At 41.3% G+C, this 21,809-nt stretch overlaps 1 protein-coding gene across 3 annotated transcripts in view; it reads left to right on the top strand.

The window, feature by feature from the left end:
• SFSWAP (splicing factor SWAP) overlaps nt 1-21,809 on the top strand; it is a 144,250-nt gene that overhangs the window by 38,833 nt on the left and 83,608 nt on the right. For all 3 annotated transcript variants that reach the window (XM_056533188.1, XM_056533197.1, XM_056533204.1), the window contains 3 exons: nt 1,424-1,625; nt 4,769-4,900; nt 4,994-5,087. In XM_056533188.1, the coding sequence (XP_056389163.1) occupies nt 1,424-1,625; nt 4,769-4,900; nt 4,994-5,087 (428 nt within the window). The remainder of the gene's footprint in view (nt 1-1,423; nt 1,626-4,768; nt 4,901-4,993; nt 5,088-21,809) is intronic.

Raw genomic sequence — 21,809 nt, 5'->3', positions numbered from 1 at the left:
CACCCTTGTGGTTAAAGGACAACTGCAGTGGTAAACATTTCTATATGCCCGTGCCCGGGCCTCAAAAATAAACAAAATAAACTCGTACATACCTTCCTACGAGCCCCCGTTGGTCCGGCACAGGCCTCACGGTCTGGCAGTGCTGACATCATTCCACTTCCTGGGGATGGGGACGCCACAGAGCTGTCGGCGTATCACTGGTCGTAGCGCTGTCCCGCCCCAGTCGGTGATAGCCCACTGTCATGTAAGAAGCCGCCCAGAACTCCTTACATGACAGTGGGCTCAGCCTATCACAGGCCGGGGCGGGACATCGCTACGACCGGTGATACGCCGACGGCTCTGCGGCGTCCCCGTCCCCAGGAAGTGGAATGACGTCAGCACTGCCGGACCGTGAGGCCTGTGCCGGACCAACGGGGGCTCGTAGGAAGGTATATACGAGTTTATTTTGTTTTGTTTTTGAGGCACGGGCATATAGAAATGTTTACCACTACAGTTGTCCTTTAAGAGGAATTAGGCGGTATAATCTGTATCGTGTGAGCGGCTATCTTTAAGAGGCGCTATTAGCCCGTGGGATCCCATTCAATGGTCCATTAAACACCTGGTTAATACAGTGCAGCTTTTCCGGTCTCCTTTTTTACTTTTCTGACAGATCTCATGTTATAGGCTGCAGGCATGCAATGACATCCATCATTGTTTGTGTCCTGCAGGAAGAGAAGCTTTCTGCCTCTAGTGGCCTCAGGTAGTGTTACTAGAAGTCAGGAGCCCTACACATTTCAGTTCCTAGGACGTGCGAGACACCTGTGGGAATGTTAAGCCAAGGTTGTTCTTGCGTGTTCTGTAGCCATTTTTCCCACCAAAATGCTACTGTTCCCCTGGCGGATTCTCATGGCACTCCGGTTGGGAACCACTGAAGGGGGGCCCTGACAAAATTTTATTGTGGACCTTATACGGACGAAGGGCCGGATGTTCCCCCACTCCTGCTGTATCCAAAATATCAAATTTTTTGCTTTTGTGTTAGATTCCATTCAAGGAACCAGTCTGTGGAACTCCAAAGCATACCATTAGGAATTGATGGCAGTCAGATGAAACAAATCTTTGTATTTTTTTTAGTAAGGAAAATGTAAAATTAATCTCAAAACCTACAGCTAGGATTGGATAGGGATAGTGATTACTGTAAATTATGTCTAATGTGATCATCATTCTCCTCTTATTTCCGTAAGAATTACTAAAATGATGATACATTAATTCTGCACCAGTTCTGTCTCACCTATTCAGCATACCAAATGGGGCTATTTATAGCTACTGTAGTCCTTTGCACTTATTTTGATTCAATTCTCTGAATTATTTGCTCAATGGCAAGTTTTTAATTCTATTTTATTAAATGACCATTTCTAATTTTTCTTTTTCTTTTTTATTTCTGTAGCTTCTGTGACTTCTACATATTACAATTATTACATGTTGCCAGATGGAACTTACTGTCTTGCACCTCCACCGTCAGGCGTGGATTCTAATGCTTACAACTCATTGCCAGCAGAAGATGTTGCTACTACGTCACAGTCCAGCATCTCCCCATCTCTAAATAATGGTGAAACAAACAGAATATCCCAAGAAATGTCTGCACCAAGGTAATGTTAGGACACCGTGGAAGGAATTTTGCTTAAATGTGTTAGTTTGTGATTTCCTATATACTTTTGCAGTCATCCTGTTTATTAGGACTTAGGCTAGGCTTACATCTGTGTCAATGACTCCGTCTGGGGGCTTAATCACAGATTCAGTTAAGCAACTGCAAATTAAGTCTACCAATTCACTTCATGAACCAAATACAGCAGTAGCATGTACAGGGCTACCTTTTCAGTGGGAGGAAGAGAGTGCAAGACTATCTCGAATGTATACCCATTATATGAATATACAACTATATGTCTAGTAATTTATGTACCATATATATCTCTACAATAATAGTGATAATGATGGGAACCTCCAAATTCATGAAAAAATATATATAGCCAATGTAGACTCCTATTGCATATATACACCAAAAAAAATTGGAGCTACTCATAAAATATTAAACAGTGACAATGGCCCTGATTTACTATTGTAAACCCTACATGTTTTGTTGGCTTGTGTGCGAGATTCTGGCGCATTGCACTAGAAATTCTGTCTGCGCCGGAATTTGCATCAGAATTCTGTCTGCGCCAGAAACGAAAAACCCAACCAGCTCTCCATTTTACTGAGAGAACCCGAAAAAGGGGTGTGGTCTCAGAAAAGTGGATTTCAGCTGAGGTAAACCCTACAGATCAGAGCATGTACTAGAAATACTGTGATATAGGATACCTTCCCAGCAGAAATATCAAAATAAATGGGGGAATATGAAACCCATGGGAAGTGCTTTTTTAAGACGTAACTTTTAATAGATATCTCAATAAATACACCAGTAGTGTGACCCATAGGATTAAATATGTATACCAATAATGAAATGCCCAACGCATTTCCACTGCATACAGCAGCTTCCTCAGGGTGAAAGCATTGCCACAATTGATTATCAACAGTATAGTGGATAAGATAATCAAATATGCATAGCATCAGTCGGGTCACGACAGGTAACTTTCGGACTATGAGCATATTGGCTCTGCAAAAACAATGACTCTGTAAATATTGCTTCTGTTCTTTTGTTACAGGTTACCTACAGGAAACGGGCCAGTCCGGTACTTTCTTTGTATTATGTTTTTCACACCCCTATCTTCAACAATGCGCTATGAGGGACATATATGATGGCTTATGCTTGTACCTGCTTGTCCATGTTTAATGGTGCACATCTGCAACCTAGGGCATTTAGATGTTGGAGATAGTGATAGATGACCCGACTGATGCTATGCATATTTGATTATCTTATCCACTATACTGTTGATGATCAATTGTGCCAATGCTTTCCCCCTGAGGAAGCTGCTGTATGCAGTGTAAACACGTGTGGAATTTCATTATTGGTACAATTGGTACACATATGTAATCCTATTTTATTGGGTCACACTACTGGTGTATTTAAAAGTTACGTCTTAAAAAAGCACTTCCTATGGGCTTTATATTCCCCCATTTATTTTGAGATCAGAGCATGTGTAAAAAAAAAAAAAAAAAAAATAAAGTAGGGAAACCTTAGTAAATACTGAGGAAAAAGAATTTTAGGGAATTAAAACCCAGAGAGAAACCTACTCTCCACTCTTAGGAAATCAGGGCCAATGTCTTTATTAGAATTACAACATACATATAAAAATTACATTAAAAAAGAGGAAATAGGCACCAGAAAATGGGCGCATACCCGGGACTAATGTATATAGCAGCAATGCAAATACTATACGGGTCTGATGGCGATATATAACAATTTAGCTAATATTTGAATATATTTGTGTTTGTGTATATTAATGGAGAACTTCCCCACCACCTGTATAAAAGACTTCCAGGTTTGGAAGGTATATTCGGGTATCAGACAGGAAGTCCCGGCTGTCTTAATAGGGAGAATAATGCTGTGCTGTTTTTCCTGTCAAAATTCCAGCCCTTCAAGTAGCAAGCAAGTCAGTATGGTTGGTTGGACATTGGTCATATCCATTGCTTGATGTACCTGGCAGTACTTCTTAAAAGAAAACCATGACATAAGTGTGAGCACAGCCTGCAAGGAATGCAAGTTTTCTATTGAGAGACTGTAATATAACTTTATTGATGTTGGACATAAGCAGGTTAAAACAAATGTTCTACTTGAAACAAAGCAAAAACAAATATATTTTTCTCTAGTTTGTCCTTCTTTTAGTATTTGAAGATTTGACTTGCCTTTTTGGAGGCTCTTGCTGTTCTTCTATCAGGGCGGAATGCAATCTATTCATAGTCATTTTAATTACATTTCCCATTTTCCCCTTTTTAAATGAGATTTTCAGTGTCTATAGCACATCAAGTAGGTTACTATGACTTAATTCCACTTTTTCTGCTGACCAGATAGTGTGCTGACTGAACTGAAGTTCTATTCAGTAGCACATACAGAAGGGCCCTTCTCTGCCATTGTGCACTCCCCATCATACACAGTTACATTTTATTAGTTTTTGGAGTGAATGCAGACCTTGATTGAAATACAGTCTGTTTCCTCTACCTCTTATTCAGCATAGATAGATTGTATTCTATTTAAGTAGATCAAGCTGGCAGAACATGTTAGATGCTGACTGTAACAGAAAATATTTAATTCAGCTTTAAAAGCAATAAGTCGTATGCAGGGGTGGACTGACCACTCATGAGGCCCTCGGGCAATAGAGGATCATGGGGCCCACCATGCACCACCTACCCACGTGTAAGCCCCACCCACGTACAATATAATTGGTAATACGGGCCTGTGCTGAGGAAAAGTTGACCAGTTACCCATAGCAACCAATCAAATTGCTGCTTCTATTTATCAGAGGCCTTTTTAAAAATGAAAGAAGTGATCTGGTTGCTATGGGCAACTGGTTGACTTTTCTTCTGCACAAGTTTTGATGAATCTCCCCATGAGTTTGAATTTGTTTAATTCTGAACAGAGCCGCATCCTCAGTTATAAGTGGGTGTTCACACTTATGCAACCAGGTTATAGTGTGTGATTTTTTTTTTTGTTCTTGTATTTTCTTTCCTCCTCAAAGATTTGTTTGTTTATTGAATTGTTCATTCTTTAAAAGTATAAGAGCTTTGCATTTTTAAAAGGGTGTGTAGATTTTTATGTCCACTATAATCTTGCTTTATCCAGCTTTGTTCTTTTTTTCAGCCCATTGGCCCCAGTGGTTGCCATTATTCCTCCACCACCTGATATTCAACCAGTCATTGATAAACTAGCACAGTATGTGGCTCGTAATGGACTTAAATTTGAAACCAGTGTCCGGGCAAAGAATGACTCAAGGTTAGTAATATGTTCTGATGTTTGTGTGACATTGGACAGTGTCTGTATTGTGGAGCTTTGCTAAACCTTTTCTCTTTTTTTCTTTTTTCTTAGGTTTGATTTTCTTCAGCCTTGGCATCAATATAATCCTTACTATGAATTTAAGAAGAACTTTTTCATGCAAAAAGAAGGCACTTTAATTTCTCAGGTATGGACAGTCAAAAATAAATGACATCTGATTTTTATTGTCTAATATACGGTTGTATACCCTTGGAGAATTGGTAATGAATGTAGTATTTGTAAAGCAAACATGAGTGAACAGGCAAAACACATTTCTTTTCTTTCTGATGCAACGCATATTCAACTGTAGTATATAACAAAATGGCACAATCCTAAAATAAAACATGGCAAACATGACCGCTGTTCAACAGCATGGGGGCAGATTTATCAAAACCTGTGCAGAGGAAATGTTGCCCAGTTGCCCATAGCAACCAATCAGATCACTTCTTTCATTTTTAACAAGGCCTCTGCAAAATGAAAGAAGTGATCTGATTGGTTGCTATGGGCAACTGGACAACGTTTCCTCTGCACAGGTTTTGATAAATCTCCCCCATGGTCTGTTTTAATAGTTGTCTGAGGCCCCGTATTCTTGCAGGTGGTAGAGCTGCCTATTCATCTTGGCAAAATGCCTTCAGGTCATACAAGTCTTTGGTCATCTTGCATGAAGTGCCTATTTGAGATCTCCCCAATATAGCTCGATGATTTTAACCCCTTAACGTCCACGGACGTATATTTACGTCCGTGCCCGGCTCCCGGAATGTGAAGTGGGCTCAGAAGCTGAGCGTGCTACGTATCTGCACGGTCCTGGTTGCTATCAGCAACCAGGATCCGTGGCGAATACCGGACATCGGGCTGATGTCCGGTATCAACCCTTTAGACGCCGCAATCAAAGTTGATTGCGTCGTCTAAAATGGGAGAAATCAATGCTTATTAACTCAGCAAAGCTGTACGGGACTGTCGCGGTGAAATTGCTGTCCGATCGTCGTTTGGGTGCTCCAAGCACCAAAAAGTGTAAAAACAGTAAAAAGAAGTGAATAAATGTTATTTAACCCCTTCCTAAATAAGTTTGAATCACCCCCCTTTTTCCATTAAAAAATGTGAACAAAAATAAACATGTGGTATCGCCGCGTGCGTAAATGTCCAAACTATAAACATATAATGTTAATTAAACCTCACATTCAATGGCGTACACGTAAGAATATTCCATAGTCCAAAATTGCAAATTTTTGGTCACTTTGTATACCCTAAAAAAATGTGATCAAAACAATCATGGTAATAATAAAAAATTTATAAGGAAAAACCTATATAAATCGGGTATCACTGTAAGCGTATGGACCTACAGAATAAACATATGGTGTCATTTTTACAAAATTATAAAATTGCAGGCTTTTTTCCCCAATCTTGCCCCGCAATTTTTTTTTTCCTGAGTGCTCCGTAAATTGTGGTGAAATGATTGATGTCATTAGAACAATTGGTGGAACAAAAAAATGCCCTCATATGAGTCTGTAGGTGCAAAATTGTAAGTGTTATGATTTTTAGAAGGTGATGAGGAAAAAACGAAAGTGCAAAAAACGGAAAAACCCTGCGTCGTTAAGGTCCGGAGACTGATGGTCGCTCCTGAACATTCACCTTTTTCCTCTGTAACCATCAGAGGGTCATCTTGGCCTTCTGCTTAGGGTCATTGCATTCTTTTGTAGGAAAGCTGTGCATGGGAAGCTTTTTGACAGTATTTTCTGATAACATGCTGCATTAAAGGGGTGAAAACCTTTTTTCTTTTAAATCAACTGGTGGCAGAAAGTTAAACATATTTGTAAATTACTTCTATAAAAAAAATCTTAATCTTTCCAGTACTTATTAGCTGCTGAATGCTACAGAGGAAATTCCTTTCTTTTTGGAACACTGATGACATCATGAGCACAGTGCTCTCTGCTGACATCTCTGTCCATTTTAGCAACCATGCATAGAAGCTTTATGCTAAGGGCAGCATGGTGGCTCAGTGGTTAGCACTGCTGCCTTGCAGTGCTGGGGACTTGGGTTCAAATCCCACTAAGGACAACAATAAATAAAGCGTTATTATTATTATTATTATAATAATGTCAGCAGAGAGAACTGTGCTCGTGATGTCATCAGAGAGCATTCCAAAAAGAAAAGAATTTCCTCTGTAGTATTCAGTAGCTAATAAGTACAGGAAGGATTAAGATTTTTTAATAGAAGTAATTTACAAATATGTTTAACTTTCTGCCACCAGTTGATTTAAAAGAAAAAAGGTTTTCACCGGAGTACCCCTTTAATCTTGCCATTAATTTTCACATTGTAACTGGGCTTTTTTGTGGCATTAGCGCAGTAAAAGCTTCTTTCACGTAGTAGTTTAGAACAATTCTTCTGGCACTTGTGGCCAACTCCTTTCTTGGTTTTACCTGATCTTGACTTGGCTTCAGGAAATAACCATATTTTCGTTTCTTAACGGAAAAAAACGAAAAAAAAATTGGCATTTTCAGGGCTTTGGACATTTTTTTTTATATCCTTTCCCATCTTTTCCCACCTTTTCCTTCCCATTACTTTGTTACACAGGTCTTTTGCACTAGCCTTCTCATTGCATCCATGTGAGAGCTAACAAACTCATTAACTATTTGTACACAATTTTAAAAGCCACAGGTTTGGGTAATTAACCTCTTAATAAGGCCAAACATTGATGGGTATGTGAACATTTTTGATGATGTTTTGAGTGATTTAAAAAGGAGCCAGATAACTAGGTAATAATAATTGGCTTCATATGATCATTATGGTGAGAATATGATGTATAATCACTATGGCTCTGTAAGTAGTTTCCTGGATGGGGAGCTATACTACTCACCTAGTTCCGCTGATTTGGATGTAGTCATGCCCCCTCTGCGTAATTGACGGACCTAGTCACCGTTTTGCTTCCTAAGCCGACAGAGCAGAGTGACTCATGCCGCACCTGGCCTGTCAGTCACACTGAGTGGGTGAGACTACAACCGAAGCAGCAGAACTAGGCAAGGATATCTCCCCCCGCCAAGGGGACTACGTATGGTGCTGAAGGGTGACACTTTCAAACATCATATCCTGTACATCCCTGCCAGCAGGAACATCTCCCGGGGATGTTGAGGATAAAGCTTCTCCTATACACTGGGGATCAAAAGTTTGGGCACCCCAGGTAAAAATTTGTATTAATGTGCATAAAGAAGCCAAGGAAAGATGGACAAATCTCCAAAAGGCATCAAATTACAGATTAGACATTCTTATAATATGTCAACAAAAGTTAGATTTTATTTCCATCATAAACTTTCAAAATAACAGAAAACAAAAAAATGACGTCTGCAAAAGTTTGGGCACCCTCCAGAATTTATAGCATGCACTGCCCCCTTTGCAAAGTGGAGACCTGCCAGTGTCATGGATTGTTCTCAATCATCATCTGGGAAGACCAGGTGATGTCAATCTCAAAGGTTTTAAATGCCCAGACTCATCTGATCTTGCCCCAACAATCAGCACCATGGGTTCTTCTAAGCAGTTGGCTAGAAATCTGAAACTGAAAATAGTTGATGCTCACAAAGCTGGAGAAGGCTATAAGAAGATAGCAAAACATTTTCAGATGTCAATATCCTCTGTTCGGAATGTAATTAAGAAATGGCAGTCATCAGGAACAGTGGAAGTTAAAGCAAGATCTGGAAGACCAAGAAAAATATCAGACAGAACAGCTTGCAGGATTGTGAGGGAAACAATTCAAAACCCATGTTTTACTGCACAATCCCTCCAGAAAGATCTGTCAGACACTGGAGTTGTGGTACACTATTCCACTATAAAGAGATACTTGTACAAAAATGGTCTTCATGGAAGAGTCATCAGAGGAAAAACCTCTTCTACGTCCTCACCACAAAAATCAGCGTTTGAACTTTGAAAATGAACATATAGACAAGCCTGATACGTTTTGGAAATAAATTCTTTGGACCGATTAGGTTAAAATTGAACTTTTTGGCCGGAATGAGCAAAGGTGCGTTTGGAGAAGAAGGGGAACAGAATTTAATGAAAAGAACCTCTGTCCAACTGTTAAGCATAGGGGTGGATCAATCATGCTTTGGGGTTGTATTGCAGCCAGTGACACAGGGAACATCTCGTGAGTAGAAGGAAAAATTGATTCAATAAAATTTCAGCCAATTTTGGATGCTAACTTGATGCAATCTGTGAAAAAGCTGAAGTTAAAGAGAGGATGGCTTCTACAAATGGATAATGATCCTAAACACACCTCAAAATCCACGGGGGATTACATCAAGAGGCGTAAACTGAAGGTTTTGCCATGGCCTTCACAATCTCCTGACCTCAACATAATTGAAAATCTATGGATAGACCATAAAGGGGTACTCCTCCCCTAGACATCTTATCCCCTATCCAAAGGATAGGGGATAAGATGTCAGATCGCCGCAGCCCGCTGCTGGGGATCCCCGCTGCGGCACTGCGCTATCATTACAGCACAGAGCGAGTTTGCTCTGTGCGTAATGACGGACGATACAGGGGACGGAGCCGCGTGACGTCATGGCTCCGCCCCCTCGTGACATCACGGCCCGTCCCCTTAATGGAAGTCTATTTCAGGGGGCGTGACAACCGCCGCGCCCCCTCCCATAGACTTGTATTGAAAGGGGCGGGCTGTGACGTAACAATGCTCCGGCCCCTGTATTGCGCGTCATTACGTGCAGAGCGAACTCGCTCTGTGCTGTAATGATAGCGCAGTGCCGCAGCGGGGATCCCGGGGCTCCCCAGCAGCGGGACCGCGGCGATCTGACATCTTATCCCCTATCCTTTGGATAGGGAATAAGATGTCTAGGGGCGGAGTACCCCTTTAAAAGAGCAGAGCGTAACAGACAGCCCAGAAATCTCAAAGAACTGGAAGACTTTTGTAAGGAAGAATGGGCAAAGATACCTCAAACAAGAATTGAAAGACTCTTGACTGACTACAAAAAGCGTTTACAAGCTGTGATACTTGCCAAAGGGGGCAGTACAAGGCATTAACTCTGCAGGGTGCCTAAACTTTTGCATTTTTTTTGTTTTCTGTTATTTTGAAAGTGTAAATGATGGAAATAAAATCTAACTTTTGTTGACATATTATAAGAATGTCTAATCTGTAATTTGATGCCTTTTGGAGATTATTCCATCTTGGCTTCTTTATGCACATTAATGCAAATTTTTAACTGGGGTGCCCAAACTTTTGAGCCCCACTGTATGTAATGCATTGCTGCCACACATTATATATGGTAAAATCTGATGACAGGTTCCCTTTAACCTCTTAAGGATTCAGGGAGTACCTGTACGATCAAGCCGTGGCCCCGCGTTATAGATCGGGAGCGGACACATGACGTTCCAGTACGTCATGTGTCCTTAAGGGGTTAAACGTATAAATTTTCCTGCATGTAGTTATGTTTTTTTTTTCAGAAGTGCGACAAAATCAAACCTAGATAAGTAGGGGATCATTTTAACCGTATGGACCTACAGAATAAAGATAAGGTGTAATTTTGACCAAAAAATGCACTGCGTAGAAACAGAAGCCCCCAAAAGTTACAAAATGAAATTTTTTCTTCTATTTTGTGGCACAATTATTTTTTTTTCCGTCTCGCCGTGGATTTTTTGGTATAATGACTCACTGCAAAGTAGAATTGGTGCAAAAAATACGCCATCATATGGATTTTTAGGTGCAAAATTGAAAGCGTTATGATTTTTAAAACGCTGAGTCCTTAAGTTAAATAATAGTTTTTGTATTTTGCATGATCTGTCATGTTTCTAAATCAGTACCAAAATTGTAAAAATTTTTTGCCAGTGTATGTAAACTTTTGATTAAAAGTATTAGTTTTTTAGAGGAATAAGAAGTAAAAAATCGGAAAAAGCAATTGCTACATAAATGGGCAGAGAATATTTGATTATAAAAAAGTAATGGCTGAATAGTTCTTTTATGAAGCCCCTTGTGAAGACTTGTACTTTTTATGGAAGGAAACCTGCTTTTCATCCTAGGATTTTGGAATTAGCAATCTTCCTATAATGCAATATGATAAAATATAAATTGCCGTCACTGAGGTTATGTGAATCAGCATCTTTCACTTTTACATTGGCTGTGCTTGAGCTAATTTTTGCAACAGATCGTTTAGTTTAATTTCCAGAATTGATATTTATTTAAATTGGCCATTGAAAGAAAGGCCTTTCCCAACCCTTTCACTCCTAGCTGAGTGCGTTGCATAGCATATAGATATATAAACTGATGTGTTTATTTCTCAAATACTACATATTAACTATTCATGTCAATTTTACCAAAACATTTTTTTAAACATTTACCCTGCCTTATTTTTACAGAAGTATGAAGTACCATATTTTTCGCCCTATAGGACGAACCGGCGTATAAGACGCACCCAATTTATAGGTGCAAAATCTAAAAAAAATAAAGATTTTGAACCCAATAGTGGTCTTCAACCTGCGGACCTCCACATGTTGGCTGTCCGGGCATGCTGGGAGTTGTAGTTGTGCAACATCTGGAGGTCCGCAGATTGAAGACCACTGCATAGGAGGTAATACTCGCGTATCCCCGCCGCTCCGGACCCGTCACCACTGCCCTGGATGTTGCACAATCGCCGTGTCCCTGACGTCTCTGCTGCCGGCCGGGTATCCTCGCTCTCCGTCGCCGCCATCACGTTGTTACGCACGCCGACGCACGTACGCGACGACGTGATGACGAGAAAGGAGAGCGCCGGCCATACAGGGGATCCCTGAATGGAGAAGACACCGAGGAGGCAGGTAAGGTCCCCCCCCGGTGTCCTGTAAGCACTAACCCGGCTATTCAGTCAGGCTGTTCGGGACCGCCGCGGTGAAATCGCAGAGGTCCAGAACAGCCCGACTAAACAGTCGGGTTAGTGTCACTTTCCCTTCAGACGCGGCGGTCAGCTTTGATCGCCGCGTCTGAAGGGTTAATACAGGGCATCACCGCGATCGGTGAGGTCCTGTATTAGCCGCGGGTCCAGGCCGTTGATGGCCGCAGGGACCGCCACGATAGGGGTGTATTCGCCGTATAAGACGCACGCAAAGTTAATTAGACATAAACTAGTCAGTAAATGGGTAACAATAGTTGACATGAGGTTCTCCATGACTAAAACTTTGATGCCCTCTCCTTTTGGGAAAGCCACCAGTGCTTGATTGTTAGGGGTCCAGCTTCTGGGACCCATGTAGATCAGCAAAATTAGCCAAAGGTACATTCATATCATTGTGCTGGTACAATGGGATTCAGTTAAACATTGTTTTCCCTGAGCCTCAGCTACAGCATGGGCGAAGATAAGCTGCTATAATGTCTCCCTTGTACAGAATATGTAGGGAAGCATCAGCAGCTTGTTGGCCTTCTACAGCAGTAATGAGCAATACAGCTCTGAGACGATAAAACCTACTATATGATACAGCTATGTATTTGTCTCTTCAGCAGCTCACTCATGTTCTGTCCATAGACTACTTTGGTCAGTATTTAACTTAAAGGAGAAGTATCATGTAAAAAAAAAAAGTATCCCCTGTCCAAAGGACACCCCCTCTATATAGAATATGGGAGAGCTGAATATTGCCGAACGGCTCGCCCGTAGAGCTATATGGAGGGGGCGGGGGTTGTGACGTGCCACTGTATAGGAGAGCCTGGGGTCCTCAGCGCTCGCACCACCCATTGGCCATCTTGTGTCTTAGTGCATTTTCTCACACTTTCTTCTGAGACTGACTTTAGCTGCAAATTGAAAGTGAATGACCAGTACGTAAGGTAGGTGAAGGTGAAATTGCAATTTTTTTTCTGATGCAAACCCTATTCAAATGAATAGAACAGTGGCAAACCTTGGCAACAGATCTGCTGTGTGTGAATTTACCTTTTGGTTATGCATTGGCCAGTTTTCCTCAGAGATGAGGGCTGCAGCAAAGGCATCTCTGCCAGCCAGTATCCTGTTATGTACTGTTCAAGGGCAAGTACCTCAACACTGCAGTCTACAGAGAAGTTCTGCCATTAAACATCCCTGGTCATGTTGCAAAGCTTGTTGAAGTCAAACCTTGACATACAGAACAGTTACTGCCAATAGGTGACACTAGAGAGAGTTTTCTTTCTTCTAGAAGGGAGCTTATTTGCATAGTCTTTCCCCGTTGAGCTGGTTATAATTAGATGCGTAACTAATGGGTTGAAGAGAATCCTGCATCTTTTGAGTTCAAGACCTGAATCTATTTAGTTCAACTTTTTTATTTTTTATTTTTTTTACATTTACAATTCGCAGTTGACCCAGGAAAGCAAAAACAACCTTGAACGGCAAAGACTAATTTGCCATAAAGGGGGAAATTCCTGCCCAGCACTGTCAGTCATACAGATATCAGGATTAACATATTAAATTACTGGTACTGATATTTTAGAAATGTCTGTCCAGTTTTTAAATGAGTCTATGCCTCGTGGCAATACCAATATCTCAACATCAGAAAACATAAGTCTTTAATAATCCCATACCATGAGTGGGGTTTAGTTTAACAATGTTTTTCTTCCATACACCTTATTAATGCAGTGGAAGTTTTAATCTCTAAGGCTGCATTCTTACTTCGTTTTTACATTACGGGTGCCGGATCCGGCTGGGGGAGGAGCAAACCGGGCTCTCCCGTACCCCAGCCAGACCAGTGCTGAACTCCATTTACTTTAACCCCTTAAGGACGCAGGACGTTTTTTTTATAGACATATTTGGTATCGCCGCGTGCGTAAATGTCCAAACTATTAAAATGTTAATGATCCCGTACAGTGAACGGCGTGAACGAAAAAAAAAAAAAAATAAATTCCTACTTTTTTAATACATTTTATTTTAAAAAATGTGGTATAAAAAAAAATGTGGTATAAAAAAAAAGTACAGATCATGGCGCAAAAAATGAGCCCCCATACCGCCGCTTATACGGAAAAATTTAAGTTAGAGGTCATCAAAATAAAGGGGTTATAAACGTACTAATTTGGTTAAAAAGTTTGTGATTTTTTTTAAGCGCAACAATAATAGAAAAGTACGTAATAATGGGTATCATTTTAATCGTATTGACCCTCAGAATAAAGAACACACGTCATTTTTACCATAAATTGTACGGCGTGAAAACGAAACCTTCCAAAATTAGCAAAATTGCGTTTTTCGTTTTAATTTCCCCACAAAAAGTATTTTTTGGTTGCGCCATACATTTTATGATATGAGTTATGTCATTACAAAGGACAACTGGTGGCGCAAAAAACAAGCCCTCATGCTAGTCTGTGGATGAAAATATAAAAGAGTTATGATTTTTAGAAGGCGAGGAGGAAAAAATGAAAACGTAAAAATTAAATTGTCTGAGTCCTTAAGGCCAAAATGGGCTGAGTCCTTAAGGGGTTAATGAGCCGACCGGAGTCAAACGTGACTGGACCTAAAACTGTAGAATACTACGGTTTTAGGTCCTGTCAGGAAACCGCATACGGGTCAAAAATGAGCCGACCGGAGTCACCGTCTGACTCCGGTTGGCTCATTAAAGTAAATGGAGTTCAGCGCTGGTCCGGCTGGGGTATGGGAGAGCCCGGTTTTCCCCTTCCCCAGCCGGATCCGGCACCCACAATGTAAAAACAAAGTGTGAATGCAACCTTAGAAATGTTTTTAAGAACTGGTGCACAAAAAACTGCTTTAAGAATAAGGCATAAGATTATAATCTATCCAGTGGATTATTATTGTTAGTGGGTATCTGAGTGCTGTGACCCCCACTGACTGGGGGTTGTTTTGTCCTCAAAATGGATGACGCTGTAGGACACGCTCTCGGCTGCTCCATTAATTTACTCCCCGTCTTCTGCAGTCCTATAACAAGTGTATGGAGTGCTGGCCAGTGATGTAGGCTGCTGCTCTTTTCTCATGGTGCACAGGGGTCCCCCATTCTCATGGATCATGAAGGCCCCATTGACTGGATCCCTACCTATAAGATAATCACCTGTCCTGTGTATAACAGATTAGTATTAATGACTGCACCAGTAGTAAAATACCACCTTGTGAGCAATGCCCTTTGTGATGAAAGGAAATGTCTTGTTTGCTTTGGATGTAGCGAATTGATAATAGTTGCTTTAATTTAGGTATGATCAGTAATGGCATCTAAACCATTTTAACCCCTTCATGATGGGATATTTCCACTGCCAACTGTTATTTCATGAGTTAGTGACCTAATCGGAATGGAACCTGTTACCTGATTACATTGATGGTGTGGTAGGTATTGACCAGTCTGATTCCCGACAACTGCTGCCTAGTGTTTGCTGTAATATACAGCTGAGCCTGCTTAATTTCACCCCATTGCACTTTCACCGTACGTGTGAAACTTGCAAACTTGGTTAAACTTGCAAATCCTTTATACTCAGAACAGACAATTGATCTGCAGTGCTTTCTATTTAAAGACGGACTTTCACCTCTCCTGACCGGTCTATTATAATAAAAGCTCTGCGATTCCTCCTAGAAATGAATAAATAAGCTAACAGGTTGTTGCCATTCCCTTTGTCTATGGCAGTGTTTCCCAACCAGGGTGCCTCCAGCTGTTGCAAAACTACAACTCCCAGCATGCCCAGACATGCTGAGAGTTGTAGTTTTGTAACAGCTGGAGTCACCCTGGTTGGGAAACACTGGTCTATAGGGTGTGACCCTATATTGCCTGACTGTTATCATTGTTCAGAATGTGTCACACTATGCAGCCGTGCCCCAAACTGGTAACTTTTAGTTGTCACTTTATTCATGGACCTTTAGAATGAATAGTACAGCACAAAGTTAAAAAAAGAATACCCAGAATTGTCATTTCAAATGGCATACAGCCATTTACTAAAACCAGCCCGACCGTTCCTCTTTAAAGCCGAGGTTTGCCTTTATACTATTAATAGCCATGTCACCAAAGCACTTAAGAAATAGTTCTAAACCCAATTGTCAGTAAATGGTGCATTCTGAAGTTTTTCACACCCTTTCACTTTTCTCATATTTCGTTATGTTGTAGACTTGTGCCAATACAGGAGACAGTTAGTGGACAGCCATTTTTAGGCCTCTCCAGAGATGTTTGAATAGGTTCAAGCCAGGTTTCTGACTGACCCATTTGAGGACATACGCAAAGTTGTCTTAAAGCCACTCCTCAGTTGCCTTGGCTGTGTGCTTAGGGTCATTGTTGAAAGGTAGACTTGAGGTCCAGAGTGCTCTGGATAGGCTTTTCATTAGGAATATATCTGTACTTTGGTCAGTCTTGAGGGAAAGCTAAATGGAGCAGTTTCCCTCCCCCAGTCATTGAAAGAATTCCCCTACAGCATGAAGCTGCCACCATTCTTCACTATAGAGCTGGTATTGGGCATGTGATAAGCAGCCTCTGGTTTCCTTCAGACATGACTCTTAGAGTTGATCCCAAAAGTTCAATCTTGGTTTCATCAAACCAGAACATTTTAGTTTTTTTTCTCTGCCATCTTTGGAACCCATTTGGTTCCTGGCCACTTTAAAGTGGTACTCCGCTGCTCAGCGTTTGGAACAAACTGTTCTGAACGCTGGAGCCGGCGCTGGGAGCTCGTGACATCATAGCACCGCCCCTTATGATGTCACGCCCCACCCCCTCAATGCAAGTCTATGGGAGGGGGTGTGACAACCGTCATGCCCCCTCCCATAGACTTACGTTGAGGGGGTGGGGCATCATGAGGGGGCAGGACTATGATGAGCTCCCGGCTCCAGCGTTTGCTGCTCAGCGTTTGGAAACAGTTCCGGAGTACCCCTTTAAGTAATCTGGGGAGAGGGGCCTTGGTAATAAATTTGGTGTGGAGGCCAGTTCTGGTTGTTCCAAACTTCAAGGAATTCTGCAGGCCACTGTGCTCTTAGCAAAGGGCCTGAGTAATTATGTCCATGCATTTTTTGTTTTTTCTTTTTAATAAATATGCTAAATATTTTAATTTGGTTTTCATTCTCCTTATGGAGTATTGAGTGCAAGATTATGGGGAAACTAATTATTTTTTTTTTATACACAAGGATGCATAACGACGTGAAAAAAGTGAGTTTCTGAATGCATTGTATTCTAGTATCCCTTTTACCCTGATAGTGTCATCCCGCCACAACACCAGACTCAATTTACAATATATTGCACTACAGTACAGTCTTCTGCTCATCATCCAAACACCAGATCTACTAAGAATCAGACTATTGTAATGGCAGATGCAGTAATATACAGTCATGGCCATAAATGTTGGCACCCCTGGAATTGTTCAAGAAAAGTATTTCTCACAGAACACATGTTTTGCTATACACAGGTTTATTCCCTTTGTTTGTATTGTAACTAAACAAGAAAAGCAAATTGAACATAATGTCACACCAAACTCCAAAAATGGGCTGGACAAAATTATTGGCGCACTTGCCTTAATATTTGGTTGCACACCCTTTGGAAAACATAACTGAAATCATTTGCTTCCTATAACCATCAATAAGCTTCTTACAGCTCTCAGACGGAATGCTGGACCACTCTTCCTTTGCAAACTGCTCCAGGTCTCTCTTATTGGAAGGGCACCTTTTCCCAACAGCAATTTTAAGGTCTCTCCACAGGTGTTCAATGGGATTTAGATCTGGACTCATTGCTGCCACTTCAGAACTCTCCAGCGCTTTGTTGCCATCTATTTCTGGGTGCTTTTTTGATGTATGTTTGGGGTCATTGTCCTGCTGGAAGACCCAAGATATCGGATGCAAACCCAGCTTTCTGACACTGGGCTGTACAGTGCGACCCAAAATCCGTTGGTAATCAACATTCAAGGCACCCAGTGCCAGAGGCAGCAGAACAACCCCAAAACATCATTGAACCTCCACCAAATTTCACTGTAGGTACTGTGTTCTTTTCTTTGTAGAAAACCTTTTTTTTTTTTTCCAGCAAAGTCGTTGAAGCTATGAAGTTGTAAAGCTCTTGGTCTCATCTGTCCACAAGATGTTTTCCCAGAAGGATTTTGGCTTACTCAAGTTCATTTTGGCAAAATTTAGTCCTTGCTTTTTATGTCTGTCAGCAGTGGGGGGTACTCCTGTGTCTCCTGCCATAGCGTTTTGTTTCATTTAAATGTCAATGGATAGTTCGTGCTGACAGATGTTCCCTGAGCCTGCAGGATAGCTTGAATATCTTTGGAACTTGTTTGGGGCTGCTTATCCACCATCCGAACTATCCTGTGTTGACACCTTTTGAACAATTTTTATCTTCCGTCCACAACCAGAAAGATTAGCCATGGGTTGCAAACTTCTTGATGATGTTGCGCAAATCTAGATCTCTGGAGATGGACTTGAGAACCAAAATTGTGGAAAAATATCAACAATCTCAAAGTTACAAGTCCTCATATAGTTCTCTTCTCCTCTCTGTTGTCCATGCTTAGTGTGGCACACAGAGTCACACAATGTAAAGACTAAGTGAACTTCTCTCCTTTTTATCTGCTTTCAGGTGTGATTTTTATATTGCCCACACCTGTTACTTGTCCCAGGTGAGTTTAAAGAAGCATCACATACTTAAAACAATCTTATTTTTCCACAATTTTGAAAAGGGGCCAATAATTTTGTCCAGCCCATTTTTTGGAGTTTGGTGTGACATTATGTTAAATTGGCTTTTTTCCTCCCTTTTTTGGTTTAGTTCCAATACACATAAAGGGAATAAACATGTGTATAGCAAAACATGTGTTACTGCAATCTTTTTCTGTGAGAAATACTGCATTTTCTTGAAAAATTTCAGGGATGCCAACATTCACGGCCATGACTGTAGAGTAAACATTTGTTCAGTAAACATTTCTGCATGTACCCTTCCAGGTTAAATGTTGACTTCCTATGTGGGTCAGTAAACCTTGCCGTTATTTACATCTAACTGGAGCTGATGCGTAAAACCTTGTTATATAAGGCTTGAGTTTATTTGTGCGTATAAAATAAAGATTTTGGCTCTCAATGATCAACAGGACATAAAGATGAAATGTTTAAAATTGTGACTCTTAAATACTGATATTACACAGATTAAACAAATGTATTACTGAACCTGGTAAGGCTGGGTTCACACTACGTTTTTGCCATACTGTTTTCAATCTGTTTTTCCTAAAGAAAACCGTATGGCAAAAAAACGGATGGAGCAGTATGGAAAATAGTAAGCCGTATGCGTTTTTAAACAGTATACTCTTTTTAAAAGTGCATACAGTTCCGTCAGTTTTTATTTAAAAAAAAACATACGTTTTTGAAAATGTTGTCCATTTTTAATGGGAGGGGTCTTGGGTGGGGTCTTTAGGATTCAAATGCGCATGTGCAAAGTAAAAACGTATATGTTTTTCCCGTATGGAACCGTATACATGTGCATTTCCCATTGACGTCCATGTTAAAAAAAAAAAAAAAATGTATGCAGTTGCACCACGGTTTTGACTCCGGTTTAAAAACCGTACTGCAACCGCATACTTTTTTTTTTTTAACATGGACGTCAATGGGAAAAGCACATGTGTACAGTTCCATACGGGAAAAACGAATACGTTTTTACTTTGCACATGCGCATTTGAATCCTAAAGTCCCCACCCAAGACCCCTCCCATTAAAAATGGACAACATTTTCAAAAACGTATGTTTTTTTTTTAAATAAAAACTGACGGAACTGTATGCACTTTTAAAAAGAGTATACTGTTTAAAAACGCATACGGTTTACTTTTTTCCATACTGTTCCATCCGTTTTTTTGCCATACGGTTTTCTTTAGAAAAACGTATTGAAAACAGTATGGCAAAAACTTAGTGTGAACCCAGCCTAAGCCACAGGGCCCTTATGGCTCACTTAGAATAGCGCATGATAAAATTATGCATAAAATTATGTATAAAAAGTTAGAATAAAAGTTATGTATACTTCAGTCACAACCTATAAATATAAAATAAAATAATGCTTGCTCAATAAAAATTATAGCTACCGTATATACTAGAGTATAAGCAGAGTTTTTCAGCACGATTTTTCGTGCTGAAAACACCCCCCCTCGGCTTATACTCGAGTGTACTCTCTGTCCTCAGTTGTCTTCAACCTGCGGACCTCCAGATGTTTCAAAACTACAACTCCCAGTATGCCCGGAGTAGTAGTAGTAGTTTTGAAACATCTGGAGGTCTGCAGGTTGAAGACCACTGCGGCCTTCGTCATCATCCAGTCTCCCCCCCCCCCCCCCCCTTTTGTTTTGTACTCTCCTCCCCTCGGTGGGAAGAAAGGGTGAGCTGGTCTGGGCCATCTGTGCAGCAGGGACTGTCTGGTGGGGAGGGATAGTTGTTCCGGGCTGTCCGTCCATCCATCTTCACCGCGGGGGGGGGGGGGCCCTCTTCTCCACGTTTCGGCCCCAGGAATAGTGACGTTGCCTTGACGACTATGCACAGGGACATTCATGCGCAAGGCGACATCACTATTGCGGGCCCGGAGCGCACCCCCCCCCCCCCCCCCCCCCCCCCCCCCCCCGGTGAAGATGGACAGCCCAGAACGACTATCCTCCCCACCGGACAGTCCCTGCTGCACAGATGGCCCAGACCAGCTCCCCCTTCCTCACCGCCGAGGGGAGGCGAGTACAAAACTAAAGGGGGTGGTGAGGTCTGGATGATGACAAAGGCCGCAGTGGTCTTCAACCTGCGGACCTCCAGATGTTTCAAAACTACAACTCCCACCATGCCGGACAGCCATCGGCATGCTGGGAGTTGTAGTTTTGAACATCTGGAGGTCTGCAGGTTGAAGACCACTGTTCAGACATTGACAGGCGGTGATGATGAAGGGGGGCGGGGTGTGGGATGATGATAGATGGTGATGATGAAGGGGGGTGTGGGATGACGACAGGGGAATGATGACAGGGTAATGATGAAGGGAGGGGGGATGACAGGGGGATGTTGAAGTGGGGGGGGATGATGTATTTCCCTCCCTAGGCTTATAGTCGAGTCAATAACGTTTCCTGGGTTTTTGGGGAGAGATTAGGGGCCTCGGCTTATATTCGGGTCAGCTTATACTTGAATATATACGATAGGTAAAAATTAGGAAGACCACAAGCAATAGTTTGCTAGTATAAATGTCCTTGTATGACCGTAATTGTATCATCCCATACTGCATTTTAAACTTTCACCATTCATGAACTGTGATAGGCAGACAGTTAATGTTTCTAGCAGTAATTATGTAAAAAAAAAAAATCCTTCTTTGCCATTCTTAGATCAAGCACCTCTTAGCGTTCTTAGAAGAGTTTATATGGAGTATTTGATATCTCGCTGAAATAAAGCAATTATATGGCAACACAGACAGTTCTCAAGAAGTTATTATCAATTGGAAATTTTTCTGGTGTCCTGTAGGGTAAAAAGAAATTCAGATACTGTATGCACTGCTGTAGGAACAAACTGCTTTATGGCCGGTTACACAGCACTGTGAAAAGACCACCTATGTATAAAATCGCCATATCCCATCCTTAGAATGTTCTCTGATGCAGAGGAAAGCGTAAAGAACAATTCCAACTTTTGCCTCAACAGTATTGAACATCGTTGCAGAGAATGCTCGCACACACTGTCTGCTTGATGGACAGATACTGCTTCCAGTAGCCACGCCCAATGCTTAAGCGAAACAGGGCCACAAGGGCCCTGTGCCTTACTGGGTTTAGCAGTATTTTAAATTTTTGCAATATTAGTGATCAATAAATCATATTATACATTTGATCTTTTATGTCCAGTTGAACTTTGAACACCGAACACCACTTTTCTTTTTCTTTATTGTGACCCCTAGGGTATTGGTGCCAGATTGACTAGCTCTGTCTGCAGGTGACCATATTTCGTGATTCTTCCCTCATTTTTTTTTTCTCTCTCGCCTTTGTGCCCTTCTTGTCCTCAGTGTACAGAGCC

Source organism: Hyla sarda, chromosome 1 (genome assembly GCF_029499605.1).
Source record: "Hyla sarda isolate aHylSar1 chromosome 1, aHylSar1.hap1, whole genome shotgun sequence".
NCBI lineage: Eukaryota > Metazoa > Chordata > Amphibia > Anura > Hylidae > Hyla > Hyla sarda.
This window is presented reverse-complemented; position numbering and strand designations above follow the sequence as displayed.